This window comes from Eschrichtius robustus, chromosome 12, assembly GCF_028021215.1.
Source record: "Eschrichtius robustus isolate mEscRob2 chromosome 12, mEscRob2.pri, whole genome shotgun sequence".
In the NCBI taxonomy this organism is placed as follows: Eukaryota; Metazoa; Chordata; class Mammalia; order Artiodactyla; family Eschrichtiidae; genus Eschrichtius; species Eschrichtius robustus.
In genome coordinates, this window is record NC_090835.1 from 42923030 (window position 1) to 42939764 (window position 16735).

At 47.6% G+C, this 16735-nt stretch overlaps 2 protein-coding genes across 7 annotated transcripts in view; one reads left to right on the forward strand and one right to left on the reverse strand.

Annotated features, from left to right (window-relative positions):
• Nucleotides 1–13217, reverse strand: part of EXOSC7 (exosome component 7) — a 29319-nt gene extending 16102 nt beyond the window's left edge. Inside the window, exons 1-3 of the mRNA XM_068557676.1 lie at nt 13119–13217; nt 5321–5422; nt 4922–5016 (exon numbers count right to left, since the gene is read on the reverse strand). Coding sequence (XP_068413777.1) covers nt 4922–5016; nt 5321–5422; nt 13119–13175 — 254 coding nt within the window. The 5' untranslated portion in view covers nt 13176–13217. The remainder of the gene's footprint in view (nt 1–4921; nt 5017–5320; nt 5423–13118) is intronic.
• Nucleotides 13218–13279: 62 nt separating this feature from the next.
• ZDHHC3 (zinc finger DHHC-type palmitoyltransferase 3) overlaps nt 13280–16735 on the forward strand; it is a 58348-nt gene continuing 54892 nt past the window's right edge. For 5 of the 6 annotated variants that reach the window (XM_068557200.1, XM_068557195.1, XM_068557197.1 and 2 more), the window contains exon 1: nt 13280–13508. The gene's annotated coding sequence lies outside the window, so the exon portion shown is untranslated. Of the gene's footprint in view, nt 13509–14790; nt 14926–16735 lie in introns of those variants that run through there. The other variant, XM_068557196.1, reaches the window with a different exon arrangement.

Consider the following 16735-nt stretch of genomic DNA (forward strand, 5'->3'; position numbering starts at 1 on the left):
TGCCGCAGCTGGAGAAAGCCCTCGCACAGAAACGAAGACCCAACACAGCCAAAAATAGATTAATTAATTAAAAAAAAAAAAAAACCACCAATGCAGCCAAAAATAAATAAATAAATTTATTAAAAAAAAAAAACGCATCTAAATAGACCACTGTGTAAACAAATCCAGGCAGAGATGCTTATGCTTAAAATGTTGACCTTTCCCTGATTACAGTGGGCCACATCCTTCTGGGAGGGACTCATTACTGGGGATTGACGCACTAAACGCTTTTACAGCCCGAAGGGATGGTTCAAGAACTTCCCAGGCCAATCGGCTAAATAATCTACCTACAAAACCACCCCCCATTGATTTTTTTTGACACTGGGCTGGTTTAAAGTGGAAAATTTTCCCATTTTAAAAGGTTTCTCTTTTTTTTCCTTTTTAAAATACAGGTTAACTCTTTCAGCATAGCTGGTGGCCAGAGAAAGGAAGGTTTAGATGCTCATGAGACTATGGAAAGCTCCTGCTCTGGACTCTCCCTGAATGTGTAATTCAGCATGCTTGGCTTGTAGCCTAACATTAGTCAGGTTAGCGCTCCTTGGGTCTGTCTTATGCCTCAAGGTAATGAATGGGTGCTCTGGTCTTGGGACTTATTACTAGGCCACAAATGTTGGAGTCAACGAATGCAGACCAAGGGAGTCCTAAATAAAAAGCTTCTCTATTAAGTGCCAAGTAAAAAAAGAGAGTGAGAGAATGCAGCCTGGTAATCCTAGCCTCCTGTTCACAGGCATCACAATATATTCTTTCAGTAGAGGAATATATACTTGGGTTTGTTTTTTTTGTTTGTTTGTTTGTTTTTGGCATAAAACAAGTGGTTTCTATAATTACAATTACCAAAACCAATTCAGATCCTTCATAAAGTATGACCCAGCCCCTCTTCCAGGGCTGTTGGGAAATCACTTATTGCGCTGGATAAACATAAAAATCCTGGGAACGCTGCCCCTCCCAGTTCTCCAGCCTCCTGACTTATCACCTCCACTGTGCTCCTCCTGCTTGGCACATCTCTGGTTTAACTGGATTAGGCTGAGATCAAGGCCATGTCCACCTGGAACAGGACTTCAGACACTAGGCCCATTGTTGTTTCCCTTGCTGTCAATCTAGCCTGCAAATCTGTGAAGCCTTACAGCCAGGCCAGGCCAGGCCCAAGGCAGAAAAAGTGATTTAGTAGGTACCTGGGCCAGGGATGACTCCAGGCCTTACCCCTCTAGTCATCTAGCCCCCGGGTAGGTTCCAATTCCTCAGGGAGCACATGTGCTCACTTCTGAGCCTGCAAAAGCTTCCCTATAAATGGGTATGGGAACAGTGGCACATTCTGAGTGTTTCATCGTAAGCCCTTGTTTGAAGTTCCTGGGAGAATTACATCGTTCGCTCTGGAGACTTTCAGAGCACAGTGAACCTCAAATAACTTCTGCAGGTTGCCTCTCTGCTTTGCCCCCACCCCCAGCCCTTCAGCCGAGAATGGTGCCCCCTTCAAGCAGCATGAAGTAGGTAAGGAACAGAGATCAAGTGGCTCCACCCACCAATTCAGGGCTTGAAGCTTCCAGTTCAATATTAGTGAAAAAAAACAAGTGGTCACATTTAAAAGTAGTTGAGATCCCAGAGAAGTGACAAGTGCCGGGCACGCTGAAATGTCTATGAACGAAACGTGTTCTCCTCACCTCCTCCAGTTACAACCCGCAGCCTCTCTGAGAGACCAAATACAGCTCCTAAACCCATGAACATGGTGGCCAGAGAGCCAAGAAGTGACTTGATGGTCTGCCACCTGGTGGTAACCAGAGTGAAACACCAGCTCACTAAATTCTTACCTTCTGGGCTTTAGATGGAAACCATCTTTTCCCAAAGTTTCAAGCTTCTTATTTAAAATGGCCTATTCTCAGGCTACAACTAACAAAACAAAGACATAGAGACAGGAGTTAGAAGGTCCGAGTGTGCTCCCAGTTTAGTCAAAGTGCTGCCAGGCATCTCTGGAGCAGATCTCAGGAACCCCAAGGTTTTCCTCCTCCACTGGTATGGGGATCAGGGTCTGTGTCATGGGTACCCTTTCCTAAGGGCATCATTTCTAAGACCCAGGGAAAATCACTGGGGTGGGAGAAGGTGTCTACCCCAGGCTCCATATATTATTCCAAGTAGACAAATAGAAGGAATTAGCAGAAAAGCAATTCGTTTTCTGTGACCTCTCTGGTAATTACCACTGGTAATTTAAATAATTAGAACATGAAAGTTGCTAGTAAGTAGTTAAGTCAAGCTGGGCTCAGTCAGGCAGGAGCCCCGCCCCCCCCCCCCCCCCCCCCCCCCCCGCCCAATTACTTTCCTCCCACTGGGTAACAACTCTGTTTCAGCCTGTGGATGGGTGCATGCCTTGAGCTCTCCAGCAGAGGCCCCACGCCTGGGGCCCGGATGGGGTTGGGAACAGCACCCTTACGGCTGGGCATAGCCACAGGTGCCCAGAAGCCATTCCTATTCATTGGATTGAAATAAAGGGGTTTATTTGTTGACACAATTATGAGTTGCTCCTTGAATATGCAAATGAGGTTCTGATAAAGGTGGCAGCCAGTGGTGCTTGGTAACCTTGCTCTTCTTTGCAGGAAAATGGGGTTTTATGAATCTCTCATGGTGATTCTACCCGCTGGGCTGATCACACTGAGCCACTTAAAGACGCCGAAGGGTGCCACCTGGAGAAACAGACTCAGGAGAACTCCCTGGGAAATGGAGTTTCTGGGCCTGGTGAGGTTCTCTTGAGACTTACAAAGGGGGAAAAGAGACCAGCAGGCAGCCACTCTCAGCCAGGAGACAGAGGTTTACTTCTAGAAGCCAGATCTTGGGAAGAGGCAGCTCAAAGGCTCCTCTCACCCTGGAGCCACCCTCTTACAGCTGGGACAAGAAAGGGACAAGAGCAGCAGGCTAACTGGAGTCATGTTCAGACACAGAGCCACGATGAAACGTGTCTCCTATACCAAGCATCTGAGTGCAACACCCTCTCTTTGGTGTGGCTGGGCTGACTGCCTTTGGTCTGCCTAAGATGAATGAGGCAGAAGGATAATGAAGAGGAAGAAAAGGAAAGCAAATTACAGCCCCTAACACGTGGCGTCTGCTCCTCAGTGACTGCTTACTGCACCGAATCAGGCAGATCAAGGCAGGAGGGGCATTTATTTCTTCCTCCACGAGCAAAGGAAAGGATAAGTTGGAGGCCTTAACAAGTTCACCATCATGCACAGCAACTTAAAGGGTGGGCCGATTCCACTGGACAACTCAGACTGCTGAGAGCAGCTGGGCAGAACCAAGAGGAGACTGCTCTGGGGGGGCCAGGGCCGGGGCAGGGATGGGCTAGAAGGAAAACTGGCCAGAAAGATGAATGCAGGCACATTCTGAAAACTCTAAGCAGGATATCCCTCTAAAGCTGGCTCCTGCAGGCTACATGAAGTAGAAAGAGCAAAGACTCAGCACTGGATAGACCTGAGCTGGCATTACTAGCTGTGTGATCCCAGGAAAGTCACTTACCCTCTCTGAACCCCTTTTGTCATCTCTCTCACAGGAGTGTTGTGAGGATCAACTTCTGTGTCTGGAAGTGAAGACTGGAAGACTGTAACTCGCTGTGCAAATGTGGGTTAGCATCTTTGCAGAAAAGGGCTGACATTGCAGGTGCAAGGCTGCTACCTTTAGAAGGGTCTGCTTGCAAGGCTGGTCCTCAGCTGGCATCTGGGCACTTGGCTCTCAGAGTGGACTCAGTCAACAGTAAACTGGGTGTCCTGTGCCTAGACTGTGCAAATAACGTGGTTTATGCTAAACACCTGCCTTCCTTCTGGGAGTCTGGAACTTTGGTATGTGTAAAGCAGAGGGTGCCTATGTGACCAGCCCCAATCAAAATCTTGGGTGCTGAGTCTCTAATAGGTTTTCTTAGGCAGAATCATCACACATGTGTTGCTGCATCTCTGTGATAATCATAGCTCTGAATACAACTCCATGCTCTATGCTAAGTCCTGTGAGTCCTTTCAGGAAATGTTTGAATGTGGGGGGTGGTCTTGCCACCCCTCCCAGTAAAGTACCAATATTATATACCTGCACCTAGCGTGAGCCAATAGAGCCTTACCCACCTCAAGAAGGTCTGCTGTCACCACCTAGCTAGAAGAGGAGTTCCAGATAGAAGATGAGACTGGGCTGGCAACCCGATAAAAAGCCCCAACCCCTAGAAGGGGAGGTAACACGAGGGAGAGAAAGAACACTTTTGAAAGCCCACTGAACCAGTCATTATGCTGGATGCTCGCTCTATTTTCATTACTTCGCTTCCTCATCATCACAACAGTATTATTATCTCAATTTTTTAGATAAAGAAATTTAGGCACAGAGGGACTGAGTAACTAGCCTGAGGTCACACAGCTAGCCAGAGAAGGAAGCCAGCAACAAGGCTGGCTGGCTGGCTGCAGAGACTGCGGAGTCTCTGCTTTTCCCAGTACCCACACTGCCTGCCCAGCTGCCACCCCCTCGGCCTGTCAGGCTGCTTGGCTGGCCCTAGTCCCTGCTCTGCCAAGCAAGTCATGAAAAGTCTTCTGCAAAACTAGAGCAGCAAAAGAAACAGGACATCATTTAATTTGACTCTCATAACTATCATGTGCTGGGCTGCCTGGCAGACACCCTCCTTTTTCAGACAGGGAAAATGAAGCCCAGCGAGGGCCAGCTGATTAGGACAAGGGCAGGACCTGAGCCAAGGCCTCCTTTCACACTTTCCAGTGCCTGGCACACAGGAGAACTCAGTAAATACCTGCCGGCTGGTGAATGATGATTAAATACAAAATAAAAGTGGGCTCAACAAGAAACCAGAGGTTCATTCTCTGAATCTTCTATCTTTTAAATCATTTTTCTTTAAAAACATCTGCAGAGTACTGACCAGTCAACAAAGAACTCCAGGTAACCTTCATTTGGCTTCTCCAGCTTCGGCGTCCCCATTTCTGCTTTCACTCCCACCAAAATGTCTGTGTGACCCTGCAGACACATGCAAGAAGGGTCCTCACTCGGGGCAGGCAGCCAGGCACCCAACCACACCCTCCTCTCCCAGACATACACCTCCAGGGCACTCGCTTAGCATCAGTGCTGGGACTTGGAAAGTGGCCCTTTGAGAAGGTGAGGGGTCCTTCAGATGTATATAGACACCCTCCCAGAGTCTGGCTTGGGTCTTAGATTTCCCCTGGAACAATACGCACTCCAAAAGCCCAGAGGGGCCTGCAACTGGTTCCCCAGAGCCTACCCATTCCTCCACCTGGGTACAGACTGTGGCCACAGTACTCACCAGCTTGACTCTGGCAGACCCACTGGTGTTGGACACCACGTCAGTTTCCACTTCAACACATCGGTAGTCTTCACAGCCACGGCCATCCATGCGGAGGTCTTCCTGAGTGCAACAATCAAAATCCTAAGGTTATAATCATAAACCTCTAACAGACTCTTCAACTGACTCACTCCTTTCCCCCCACAGAGAAATATGTGGTACAACAACTCCTTTTCTCTTAGTGATTCATCCAAAAATTCTGTCCTCATAGGTAATAACATTACTATTTTACAAATGAGGAAATGGAGACTCAGAGAAGTTAAGCGACTCACGTCCAAGGTCCCACAGCTAGGGACAGCAAAGCTCAGCTTCCATCCCAGGTCTGTCGGAGCGCAAAGTCCAAACTACATACCACTATACAGAACAGGCACACACAAACAAAATCTGAACAGACAAAATAAAAGCTGTCTCTTTCCAAATCTGCAATTCTGAAGTCACAAGAAGTATGGATGTCAGAGCTACAGGTACAACTGTCTTGGCTGTAGCCCTCCTACCCCCCAAACCCAATCAGATCTAGTCTGTAAACAGCTAAAAACAACTAACTGGTATCTTCTAAAAGATCTTCTAAAACAGGCATTCTCTAGAACAGGATCAACAAAGTTAGGCCTGCGGGCCGCCTGTTTTCATAAGCCATTCTACTGGAACGCAGCCGTGCCCGCTCGCTCAGGTATTCTGTGGCTGCTCTCATACCACAGCAGCAGAGATGAGGGGTTGAGATAGAGACCACATGACCTGCAGCCCCCAGATCATTACTATTTAGTCCTTCACAGGAAAAGTTTGCCAACCCCTGCTACAGAGGATGGGTTTCAGGGTGGTCTACGTACTGCTTGGCCTTATCCCCAGTTATTTACTTCCTCAATTATTTACCTCTATCGGTATAACTCATAGATAACTATTTTATGCTGTGGTTGTAATCCAGTACTTCCATTATTTATCTTGTTGCTCAGAGTGTCCCAGATTTGGCCACTGGGAGCTCCTTTGGGTTGGTTCTTGCATTCTCTTAACATGTCTCCAATCTCTTCTGAGCACTTCTTTACTTCTGACAACACAAGGTGTTCCAGCCACTTGTATTTCACCTGCCCCAGCCCTGGGATCAGCCCTTTTTCCAAGGAGCCCTGGTTCCTTTCACTGCAGAATAGTACTTAAAAACCAGGATCTGGGTGCTAAGTAGGTTCACTGCTACTGGGGTATCATTGCTTCTAGATCGTCTCAGTAGAACAGTGCTAGAAAATATACGTATGTGTACTAACCCACACACATACACACACCTATATTTATTTCTGTATCTATCCACGTATCTGTTAAAAAGTCATGTGTTCATACTGAGAGTTGGTTCTAACCTACCTCCTTGTCTTATTTGTAACTTCTTTCTCAGACAGGGAGAAACCTGGCTCTCATTATCTACAATGTATTTATGTATTTGTTAAATCTCTGTATATATATATAAAGTCGTTTACTACGCCATACCCCTGTGAAAAACAAATTTACTAATAGAGTATTTGTGTAGAGTTCTTTTTGTCTTTAGCCTTACAGCACCCACTCAAAATACTGTTTCCAGTTGTCTTTCCGCATCCTTCCTGTGCCTCTGTTACTCATCTGTACCCCTGTCAGTTCATTTGTAACTGCTGGGGTTCCATTTTGGGTCCCCCACATCCTGGCTACTTTTAATTACTATCACCAGGGTTCTAAGAGTCAAAGCTATCAGAAAAGGTGTGATCAGAGAAATGTCACTCACCCCTCATCCCTATTTTCATCCCCCCCGCCCCGCCCTCCTACCCCCTTCCCACCAGCTCCAGGCAGGTAAACAATCTCTTTAGTTCCCAGTCCATCGTTCATGTACCTCCTTTGCACAAATGAACACATAAGAGTGTTTTTAATATCCCTTATTTTCTTATATAAAATATGGCATACTACAGATACTCTTTTACACGTAGCTTCTTTTTTTAAACAATTAACAATACATATGCAGGAAATCACTCCACATCAGCTCATAGAGATTGTCCTCATTCTCTGTAAACATTTTTTGAAAGCTCTTTCTTTCAGCAAAAAAATCATTAGCCTCATCAGATTCTCAAAGGGATTAATGCTCCTCAAAATGTTAAAAACAAAAACCAAACAAACAAACCAAAACCAAACAAACCACCACTGTTCTGAAGTATGTATCTGTCAGAAATTTATCTTTAAACTGCTTGGCTCACTGCATATCTGATTGACTTTTTTATTTTGCGAAATTAAAATACAGAAAAGGAAAACACTGAATACTCCTGCCACACAGTACCAACTACTACCATCTGTCGTGTTTGTTTCAACTCTTTCACTCTTTAAACTCCTGTTAAAGGAGAGAAAATAAACATCCTAAATCAGGTTGAAGTCCTTTTGCAGCCAGTCGACTCCCAGCCATCCCCTCCCTGGAGGCAATCCCTATCTGAAGCCTGGGGAGACATGTTTTTGAAAAGCAATAGAATTTCAGGTCTAGGAGAATGAGTCTCCTGAACTCTACAGAGTGAGTTCTCTTCCCTGGAGGATCCCAAAACTATATAACTGTGTCTCTTCACAAGCCCACCCACGCCTACCCACATGAAAGCATCCTAGGTCAATCTCGGCTTGCCCCGTCCCCCAGGTGTGCCCTGCTAGGAAGTGAACACCTGGCCCAGAAATAGCATTTACGATGAGTCCTCGGTGGATTGTAGGCATGGCACAAGTGTGAGCAATCACTAGGAGCATCAGTCATGGCCTCCAGGCCTGGTCCTGCCATTAACTAGCTGCTTGACCTAGGACTAACCCTAGCCCTAACCCTTCCCCTCTAGACTAATTTCCTCATTTGTAAATGTAGAGATTGAATTAGACGGCCTCAAAGGTGCTTCTCTAATTCTGTGGATCTATAAATTAAAAGAGCCACAACTATTTGCAAGAACTAATAGTAGCTATCACTGAATGTGCATTTACTATCTACCAGATAATGTGCTAGGAACACTATACAGTTAACATGTCGAATCCTCGCAATAACCCTATAATGTAAGAGAGCAAATTTTCATTCCATTTTACAAATGGGGATCAGGTTGAAAGATGCTAAATGGCTGGCCCAACGTCACAGCCAGTAAATAGCACTTGAATTCCAAGCCAGAGCTCTTAACCCCAATTCCACACAGTCTCCTGCATTCTCAAGAGTCTCTTCACTGTGCAAAGGAGGCAGCACAGGCCTCCCTCAAAGGACGAACTGGCTGGCTATACCAGTTCGTCCTAATGATGGTGATGACGACTGTGAAAGCAGGGAGGCCGCAAGGCTACAGGGCTTCCCACTCTTGCTTTAAATTACCACTCACTCTAGTCACAACCATTTGGAGTGACAACCCACTGTTGCAAAATGCGGCTGGAGGGGTGTCAGAAAACGGGGCCTCACCAGAGCTTGCCTTTCCAGCCTTTAAATCAGTCTCTGCCCCCCTGGGGAAGGCTCAGTCAGGAAGGCTCGGGTGACAAGTAAGAGATAAACAAAAAAGCTACAAATTTCCCTTTCCAGGGATGCATAAAGTATAATCTTTTTCATAGAAAAAAGCACACAACAGGAGAAAAACAAAGTCCCTGAATCACTGCACACAGGACTTTTGAAAAATCCACTTTTCCTCATAAAAGGCTTAGGAAATCGCCAAACCTGCTTGGCCTGGCTCAGAGCCTGACGCCCTACCACAATTTTTATTCATCTGTAGTACCCAGGAGCTAAGGAATCAATCCATGTGAACACTTAAACATGGGCTGCCCTGAAGTGAAAGCTCCATTTAAAAAATCAGTAGAGACGTCCACAGGTGACGGACCACACCAGGGAGTGGAACCCTGTTCTCAGCAGAGGGGACTGAGCACCCTTCTAGGTAAAGGCCTTCTGGATGCTAGGATGGCTCCTCGTGACTTTCAAGTTGTTACCTGTGTGATCACAACAACCCTGCTGGTTGGGTGTGGCACAGAGTCACCGCCAACCTATATCTAAAACTCCACTGTTCCACGCCAGCTTTTTGACCTTGAGCAAGTTAGTTCCTCAACAGCTCTGAGTCTGTCTCTTTGTCTGGAAAGCGGGAATAACCCCGACCCTACAGAGTTATAGGAGAATCCTCAGCACAGTGCAGCACACAGGAGTCCCTGCAAGAACTGGAGACATGTTGAGAGAATGCCAAGAACCAACCCAAGGGCTCAGCAGTTCCTTCTTCTGCTTCTGGCAGCACATATTAACTCACTGAATCCTCAAAAACAACCCGGAGAGAGGTTACAAACGAGGACACTGAGGCGCCAAGTTTAACCTCCTGTTTGTGACAGAGTGGCAGGACAGATGACCCAACCCAGAGTTGCTGTTCCTCACACCCAGGTAATCCAGTCCTACTTCCTAATGGGAGTTGTCAGTTGGCTCTCCTAATCCAACACACTTGGAAGGATTTAGACTCAAAGTAGTCCTCTGAGGCGATGTTAACCACTTCCCACCCCCACTACCTTGCTTTGACTTGTCCAAGAGCGCAGAGCTTGCTGGAGGAGAACTGAGACCAGACGGCCTCCCCTACTAGAAAGCCACCCTACTTTGGGAAGGGCCAGCTTTGCAGGCCCAGGCCCCAGACACAGCAGGCAAAACGAGATGTTGTCCTCGTTCCACTTTCCAAGCCTGTTGGGTGGGCCTGCATTCCTTTAGGATGGGATCCCACTCACCTTGCAAAGGGCCCGACTCAAAGGCATACAATCCAGAGAGTGGCCAGCTCTTTGGGGCGTGAAACTGATTCTCTCCTTGCAATCTGATCTCTGATCTGGGAAATACTTGGGAGGGAAAGGGAGTTAAAGAGGAGCTGACAGGTCATGGTGTGGAGGGAAGCTGGAGAGGCCTCACAGAAGTAAAGGTGGGGGGATGGCACGTACCAAGGTGGAGGGCAGCTGGACAGCAAGTGGCTGCGGAGAAGTGAGACACTTCAGCAGAGAGAAGTAGGGCTGTCACCAGAGACATAAAGACAGGCAGAGTCACACAGTCTACGTGATCCATGCTGAAGCCCTGAAAAGGCAGTGCCCCAGAGCTGCCTAGGGACTTTCTAGGCCTGGCCACAAATCCCCCTTGTCTTGAGACAATTTAACAATCTCTAGCCCTCCAAATCAAAAGAGCTTAAATCTCAACAGCCACAGGCTGAACCCCACATGGGGTCACTATGAAGGTCACGGATATAGTATGGATGGTTCCGGACAAAGCCACACTTCTGATGGAAAAATCTTGACAGGGAGCCAACTTCTCTTCAGGGTTGACCACATGCCAGGTGGTCCATATTCTCTTTTCTCATCATTCCTCACAATCCCTTTCTGCTCCCAGATGGATAAGTTCTCATTTTACACAGGGGTAGCTAGCTCAGCTACTCAGGTAAGAATCACTCTTACTGTGAATGGTGGAGCCGGGAAAGGATCCCTGCTCAGTCTGACTCCAAGTTCTCATTCAAACAGACGCAGGGGGCCATGTGACCTTGTTAGGGGAACCACTGACGGAAACCGCCCACCCTGGCCAGACCTTATAGTAACCATTTGCATGAGTTATCTTACAACAGGAGTTCCTGGTAAGGAACACGGAACTAACAAGCTATCACCAACCGGAAGAATTCAGGAAGGGTCAAAAGGAGAGGGGACACCAGTCAATATGTCCTACCAACCTCCCAGAATCCTTCTCGCTGGAATCCATCTTGGCTGAGTGATGCACGCGCCACCATGAAGGACCCTGAGTCAGAATGATTGGCCAGAGACAACCCAGAAACTAACCCCATCACCATAAAACCTGAGAATGCGAGCCACATGGCAGAGCAGTTCTCCTGGGTTCCCTTACCCTGCTGCTCTCTGCCCGGGTGCTCCTTCCCAATAAAGTCTCTTGCTTTGTCAGCACGTGTGTCCCCTCGGGCAATTCATTTCCAGGTGTTAGACAAGAGCCCACTCTCGGGCCCTGGAAGGGGTCCCCCCTCCTGCAACAACCTCAGGCAGGGGGGCAAAGATTTCTGCAGCAGACTCCAGGCTGGACCAGGCCAGAGGCTTGCCCATAGCCCAACATCTGGTGACTGCATCAAAATCTCCCAACATTTATGAAAATACCCATTCCCAGGCCCCAGCCCCAGAGATTCTGATTCAGAAGGTCCAGGTAAAGCCCGCGAAGCTGTATTTTGTGAGTAAAAGGCGCTTCAAGGTTTCAGAATCACTGGGCTAAGACGGAGGTTAGCAATGTCTTTTCATGGAGGAAGAAAGCACATATTTAGCTAGTTAAGCAAACCCCAAAAGAGGATTAAATGCTAATTCTGGAAACTCTGACATCTGCCCCAAATTCCTGAATATAAAAACCAGTTTGATACAAGTTAGTAAAACAAAAGTTGTACAAAGAAATGCAAAATTTCTAAAGAAATTCTAAAGAAACTTAGAACCAACGTGGGAAAAAATACTACCTAAAAAGATAACAATACAGCAATATATGTCAATATACTATTTAAGGTCTAGGAAAATGGTGGGGTTCAGAACTTGCCCTCCCCCTTCTTATTTCCCCAACATGCTTTCAGAGGACAGAAGAAAGAGAAGTAGAAGTGGGGAGTCTCTCTGGCCTTTGCCTTTGAATCCCTATTTTAAAAAAGGGAAAGTGGCATGCAAGTCGAGTTGGGCTTTGCAATCAGAAAGATCTGGATTTATATCCCAGGTCCACTGTAAGCAGAGAGGGTAGGGGGCCCCGGAAAAAGAGAACCAGGCATGGCTTTCTGGACATAAGAGAAGCCAGTTTAGGCCTAAGCATTTTTGTGATCTAAGCCTGACCATAATGCTTGCCCTTGAACAGGTCTCTGTAATCAATGATCTTGAGGGAAGTAAAGAATGCAGGAAAAAAGGAAAAGCAGTGAAGAAATAACAGTTGAGATAAAACAGAGCCCTAGTTTTTCCTCAAGGGATATACTTAACAACCTGATACAGATCTTTGACTTGTTCTACAAGAACTAAGGCCCCCACCCAGCTAGAGGATGGTAACTACAGGATAACACCCCAAGCTGGTCTCAACCTGAGGAAGGATGATGTTGACCTTTTTTGACCTTCGGAGACTCCAATCAACTAAAGCTTGGCGTCTGTTAACCTTTGCCCCAATTCTATGCTAAATTCTCCTCTGCTCAAGCCCCTACATGAATATGCATGTGCCCTTAGCTTATTCTCCAATTTTGCTAATTGGATAGACACTGCTTTGGAAAAGATCCTCAGTGTCCCCTCACTTGCTGCAATTAATAAATCCTTCCTTCTCCCAATCTTTGGCTTGGTTGTGTCTTCTGGCTCGGCACTCACCAAGAGGCAAACCCTGTTTTCGGGTAACACCACCACACACTTACTTTGTGACCTCAGACAAGTGATTTAACCTCTCTGAGCATAGTTCCTTATATGTAAAGTAGAGATAATACTTACCTTCAGGACTGTTACAAAGATTCAATGGGATAAAAATTATGATAGAATATGTACCTAACAAAAGTGGGACAGCTCAGCCTTCAAAGGCTCAGAGGGTCTTTAACAGAATCAGGGACTGCCCACCGCTTCCTACCCAGGTGTGGAACCTTGTAGACCCAGAAAGAAGCAAGTACGCATACAATCCTAAATGGATTTTCGCCGCCCGGTCCCAAATACGCCCGCATTGCCGGCTTCGAGCTGCACACGCCGGCCGCAGAGCGGTTTAATCACAAGGTAAACCCAGTCAGCCGCAGTCCTAGGGGAACCCGGCGGCCGGCGCCGGTACCGCTGCTGCCGCTACCTGAACGCCATGCACAATGTACACCTTCTCCGCCTCACTCAGCGCCACAAACGCCATGCTGCCGAGCCTCCCCGCCGCCAGATGTCATCTGCCAGCGTCTCCCCCGCGGACCACGCCCCCTCCGCGCCCATGCGTCATCAGCCTGCGCGGCGGCCGCTCCAGCAGCCGCCGCCGCCACCACCGCCACCACCGCCGGGAGCTCGATGGGCTTCTCTTGCGCGCCGCCCTGTGTCTGGCCGAGTCCAGGGAGCCGCGGCGCCTCGTGCCGGGGAGCCATCGCTGCAGCCCGAGGCCGGATCGCGGGTCGGGGGCTGCAGGGGGAGCGACGGCGGCGGCGGCAGCCGAGCCCCACCGGGGGCCTGGGACTGGGGAACTGCCTCCGGCTTCACGGTCAGTTGGGTGAGGAAACTGGGATTGGGTGAAAAAGCTGGGGTGAGACGAGAGGCACGGGCCAGGGCCGGAGCTGGAGGACTCGTAGTAGGAGAGACGTGCGGCGCAGTTTGCTCAGAGCTGAAGTTGAAGTAGCAGGTCGTGTGTGTAAGAGAGAGAGAGACAGACAGACGGACTCCGAGTGAGGGGAGGCGGACGTCGTGATTGGCCTGAGAGGCTGTCTCCTTGCTCTCCTTCCTGCCCCCTGTCTTGCATTTCTCTGGTCCCTAGAATGGTGGAAAAGAAAGAGGCGATAAAGACCTCTTTAGGTCGTTCTCGGTGGGAAGGGTCTGGGCCAGGAGTGAATGCCCACTAGTCCCGAGGCGTCTTCACCCCAGGGATTCCCCCGCCCCCACTCTCTCTCTGGGGCTGGCTGACCGAACGCTGACCCGGAACCTTTGCAGGATCCCCTTGCCCCGGGTGGCTGCCAGAGCATTGTCCCAAAGAGAGTAGGGGGGGAGAGTCTTGGTCGGCGCTGGCTGGGGGGCGCAGTGCCCAGGCGTCCCCAGCGCTTCCCAGCAGTGACTGGTGATCGCTGGGAGCCGTGGACGAAAAAAATGCCAGCCCCGCTCGTGGCCAAGTAAGAATATGGGCCTTGAATATTCAGAAAGGATACCTGCAAGGTGAATGTGGGGTCACTGAAGGAGCCCGTTAAGGCGGGGCTGACATGGCATGAAACAAATTTTAAAGGGGCCACGTGGATAAATGGGGGAAAGTTAACCCAAAACGACAGAAACAAAGAGGGGTTCTGATGACTTTTCCGAATGCCCCATTTTTGAGGAACCTCCCTGTACTCAAAAGTGAAAGTAACCCTTGACAGCTTGATCATCCAAAGAACATTTGGTTTTTCTCAGATAGTAGCTCAAATACAGTTTCACACATAACTCTTGGGAGCTTAGCATAGATGGGCTTTGTGCTAGCTGTGGAACACTAAGACAAGTGGAGCACAACTTCTGCCCAGAGAAGCTCCCCAGGCAGAGGCGAAGGACCCAGGGCCAGCATAACCACAGAACATGGTGGTTAAGAGCTATGACAGTGGCACCAGTGAACCCAGTGGGATAGGGAGGTCAGTCCGAGGAGGGTATGGAGAGGAAGTACCTGCCCACATTCTTAAGCACTAAACTGCTGAGCCCCAAAATAGATGATCACTTCTTAGTAGACTGGACATTAGTTGTAGCTGATGTCTCTACATAATTCTCTGCAGGTGAACCTACAGGGAAGACATCCTGCAGTGTTGAACTTTGCCCTCCAGGGAAACTAGGAGAGGTGAAACTGGAAGTGTTTCCTCCCTAACGAAAGCACAGGTGCCCCACCTGTTGTGGCACATAGATGCCTTTGTGTGTGGTTGGACGCCTGGATTCTAGAGAGGACCTCCGTGGTGAGCTAACAAGGGACTGCTGATGTTAGAAATGGTATCTTGTGCTAGAGATTGCTCAGAAAGGAGAGACCCTGGATGTGGAATTTTAGTAGCTAGGAGATCTAAGAAGATTGAGGGTTTAAAAAGTGGCAGTGAATAGATCAGAAAAGACACCGAAAGAAAATTCTGAGTTTGGATACCATGGAATCATCTTTATATAAAGATTCATCTTTCAATGAATCTTTTAAAATATAGAACATACATTTGAAGTGTTCCCCTGATAATTGACTAAGATTCTTTGCTGGAGAAGGGTTGGCAGTATTTGCTAAATAACATTATGAACAATGTCTGACATGTTAGACTAAGTAGATATAAGAGGTGTAAACAGTAGAATGTTCATTTAAAATTCTCTACTAAAACAATGACACCTTTACTAATTGTTTTGCTTGAATGCAGCCAGAACATTTTTTTTAAAATTTTTTTATTTATTATTTATTTATTATTTTATTTTTGGCTGTGTTGGGTCTTCGTTTCTGCGCGAGGGCTGTCTCCAGTTGCGGCGAGCGGGGGCCACTCCTCATCGCGCTGCGCGGGGCCTCTCACTATCGCGGCCTCTCTTGTTGCGGAGCAGAGGCTCCAGACGCGCAGGCTCAGTAGTTGTGGCTCACGGGCCCAGTTGCTCCACGGCATGTGGGATCCTCTCAGACCAGGGCTCGAACCCGTGTCCCCTGCATCGGCAGGCAGACCCCCAACCACTGCGCCACCAGGGAAGCCCCAGCCAGAACATTTTTATCACATTTGTTGTGATAATGTGTTAGACATTTCAAACACCTATAAATCCAGAGTTCTTTTTGGTTTACTGAAGCAATTCAAAGATTGTATGTTTGCCAGAAAATCAAAATACCAAGGATGGCATATTATTCTGTTAACCTGCTTGTTTTCCCATCACTGTCAGATTCTTTTGGAGGCATACTGATTTATAGGTCTGTCTGTTCTAAATCTCTGTACTGTTATTAATTTTATCTAACAGTAACTTAAGCATAATAGTGCTTATTATGTGCCAAGCACTGTTCTAAAGCACTTTACAAAGACTAACTGATTCAGTCCTATTAACAATAGCCCTGTGAGGCAGGTACTATTATCCTGTTTTACAGATTGGAAAACTGAGGTGCAGAAAGGCTGTCTTGACCAAGGTCTCAGATCACACAACTAGTAAGTGGTAGAGCCAGGATTTGAGACCAGAAAACCTAGCTCCCATACCTGCATTCCTAACCATCCCCTTTATGTAGCTGTCCCTTTCATTTCATTCACCAGAGTATTTGAAGGAGGCCTGTGTTTGTTATGGAACTGGTAATGCCTTATAAGTTATAGTTAGTTTTAATTCCAAAAGCAAGGAATCTGTTCCGTTTTCTAGAGGAATATTGAACGCGGTGCTGATGGGAAGCTCATGTGTCTGTTTCAGCCAACTCTTTTAGGTAAGGGGAAAGGTTACATATAGACCAAGTAGAGCTTAACTCAAAGTACCTGAGATCCCTCAACGTCAGAGAAGGCCAATGGATCAGGTACAGAGGGTTGAGATAGGCATGGAGACCCAGATTCCAACCATGTATGTGCTTATTCCCAGAATAGACATCTAGAAGCTCTTCAAACAATCAGGAAGTATTTGTTTGCATGCCTGTGTGGCCCTAGTGTTCTTGTGGGCCTGAAGAGATAAGAAACTGAAAACACACACCTGCCTAAAAGGAGTTTAAGATTTCTTATAACTGCGGAGCCCAGGTTCTTGAACTAGTACATGAACAAGACAAAATAAAGTGCTCAATTGAGACACATG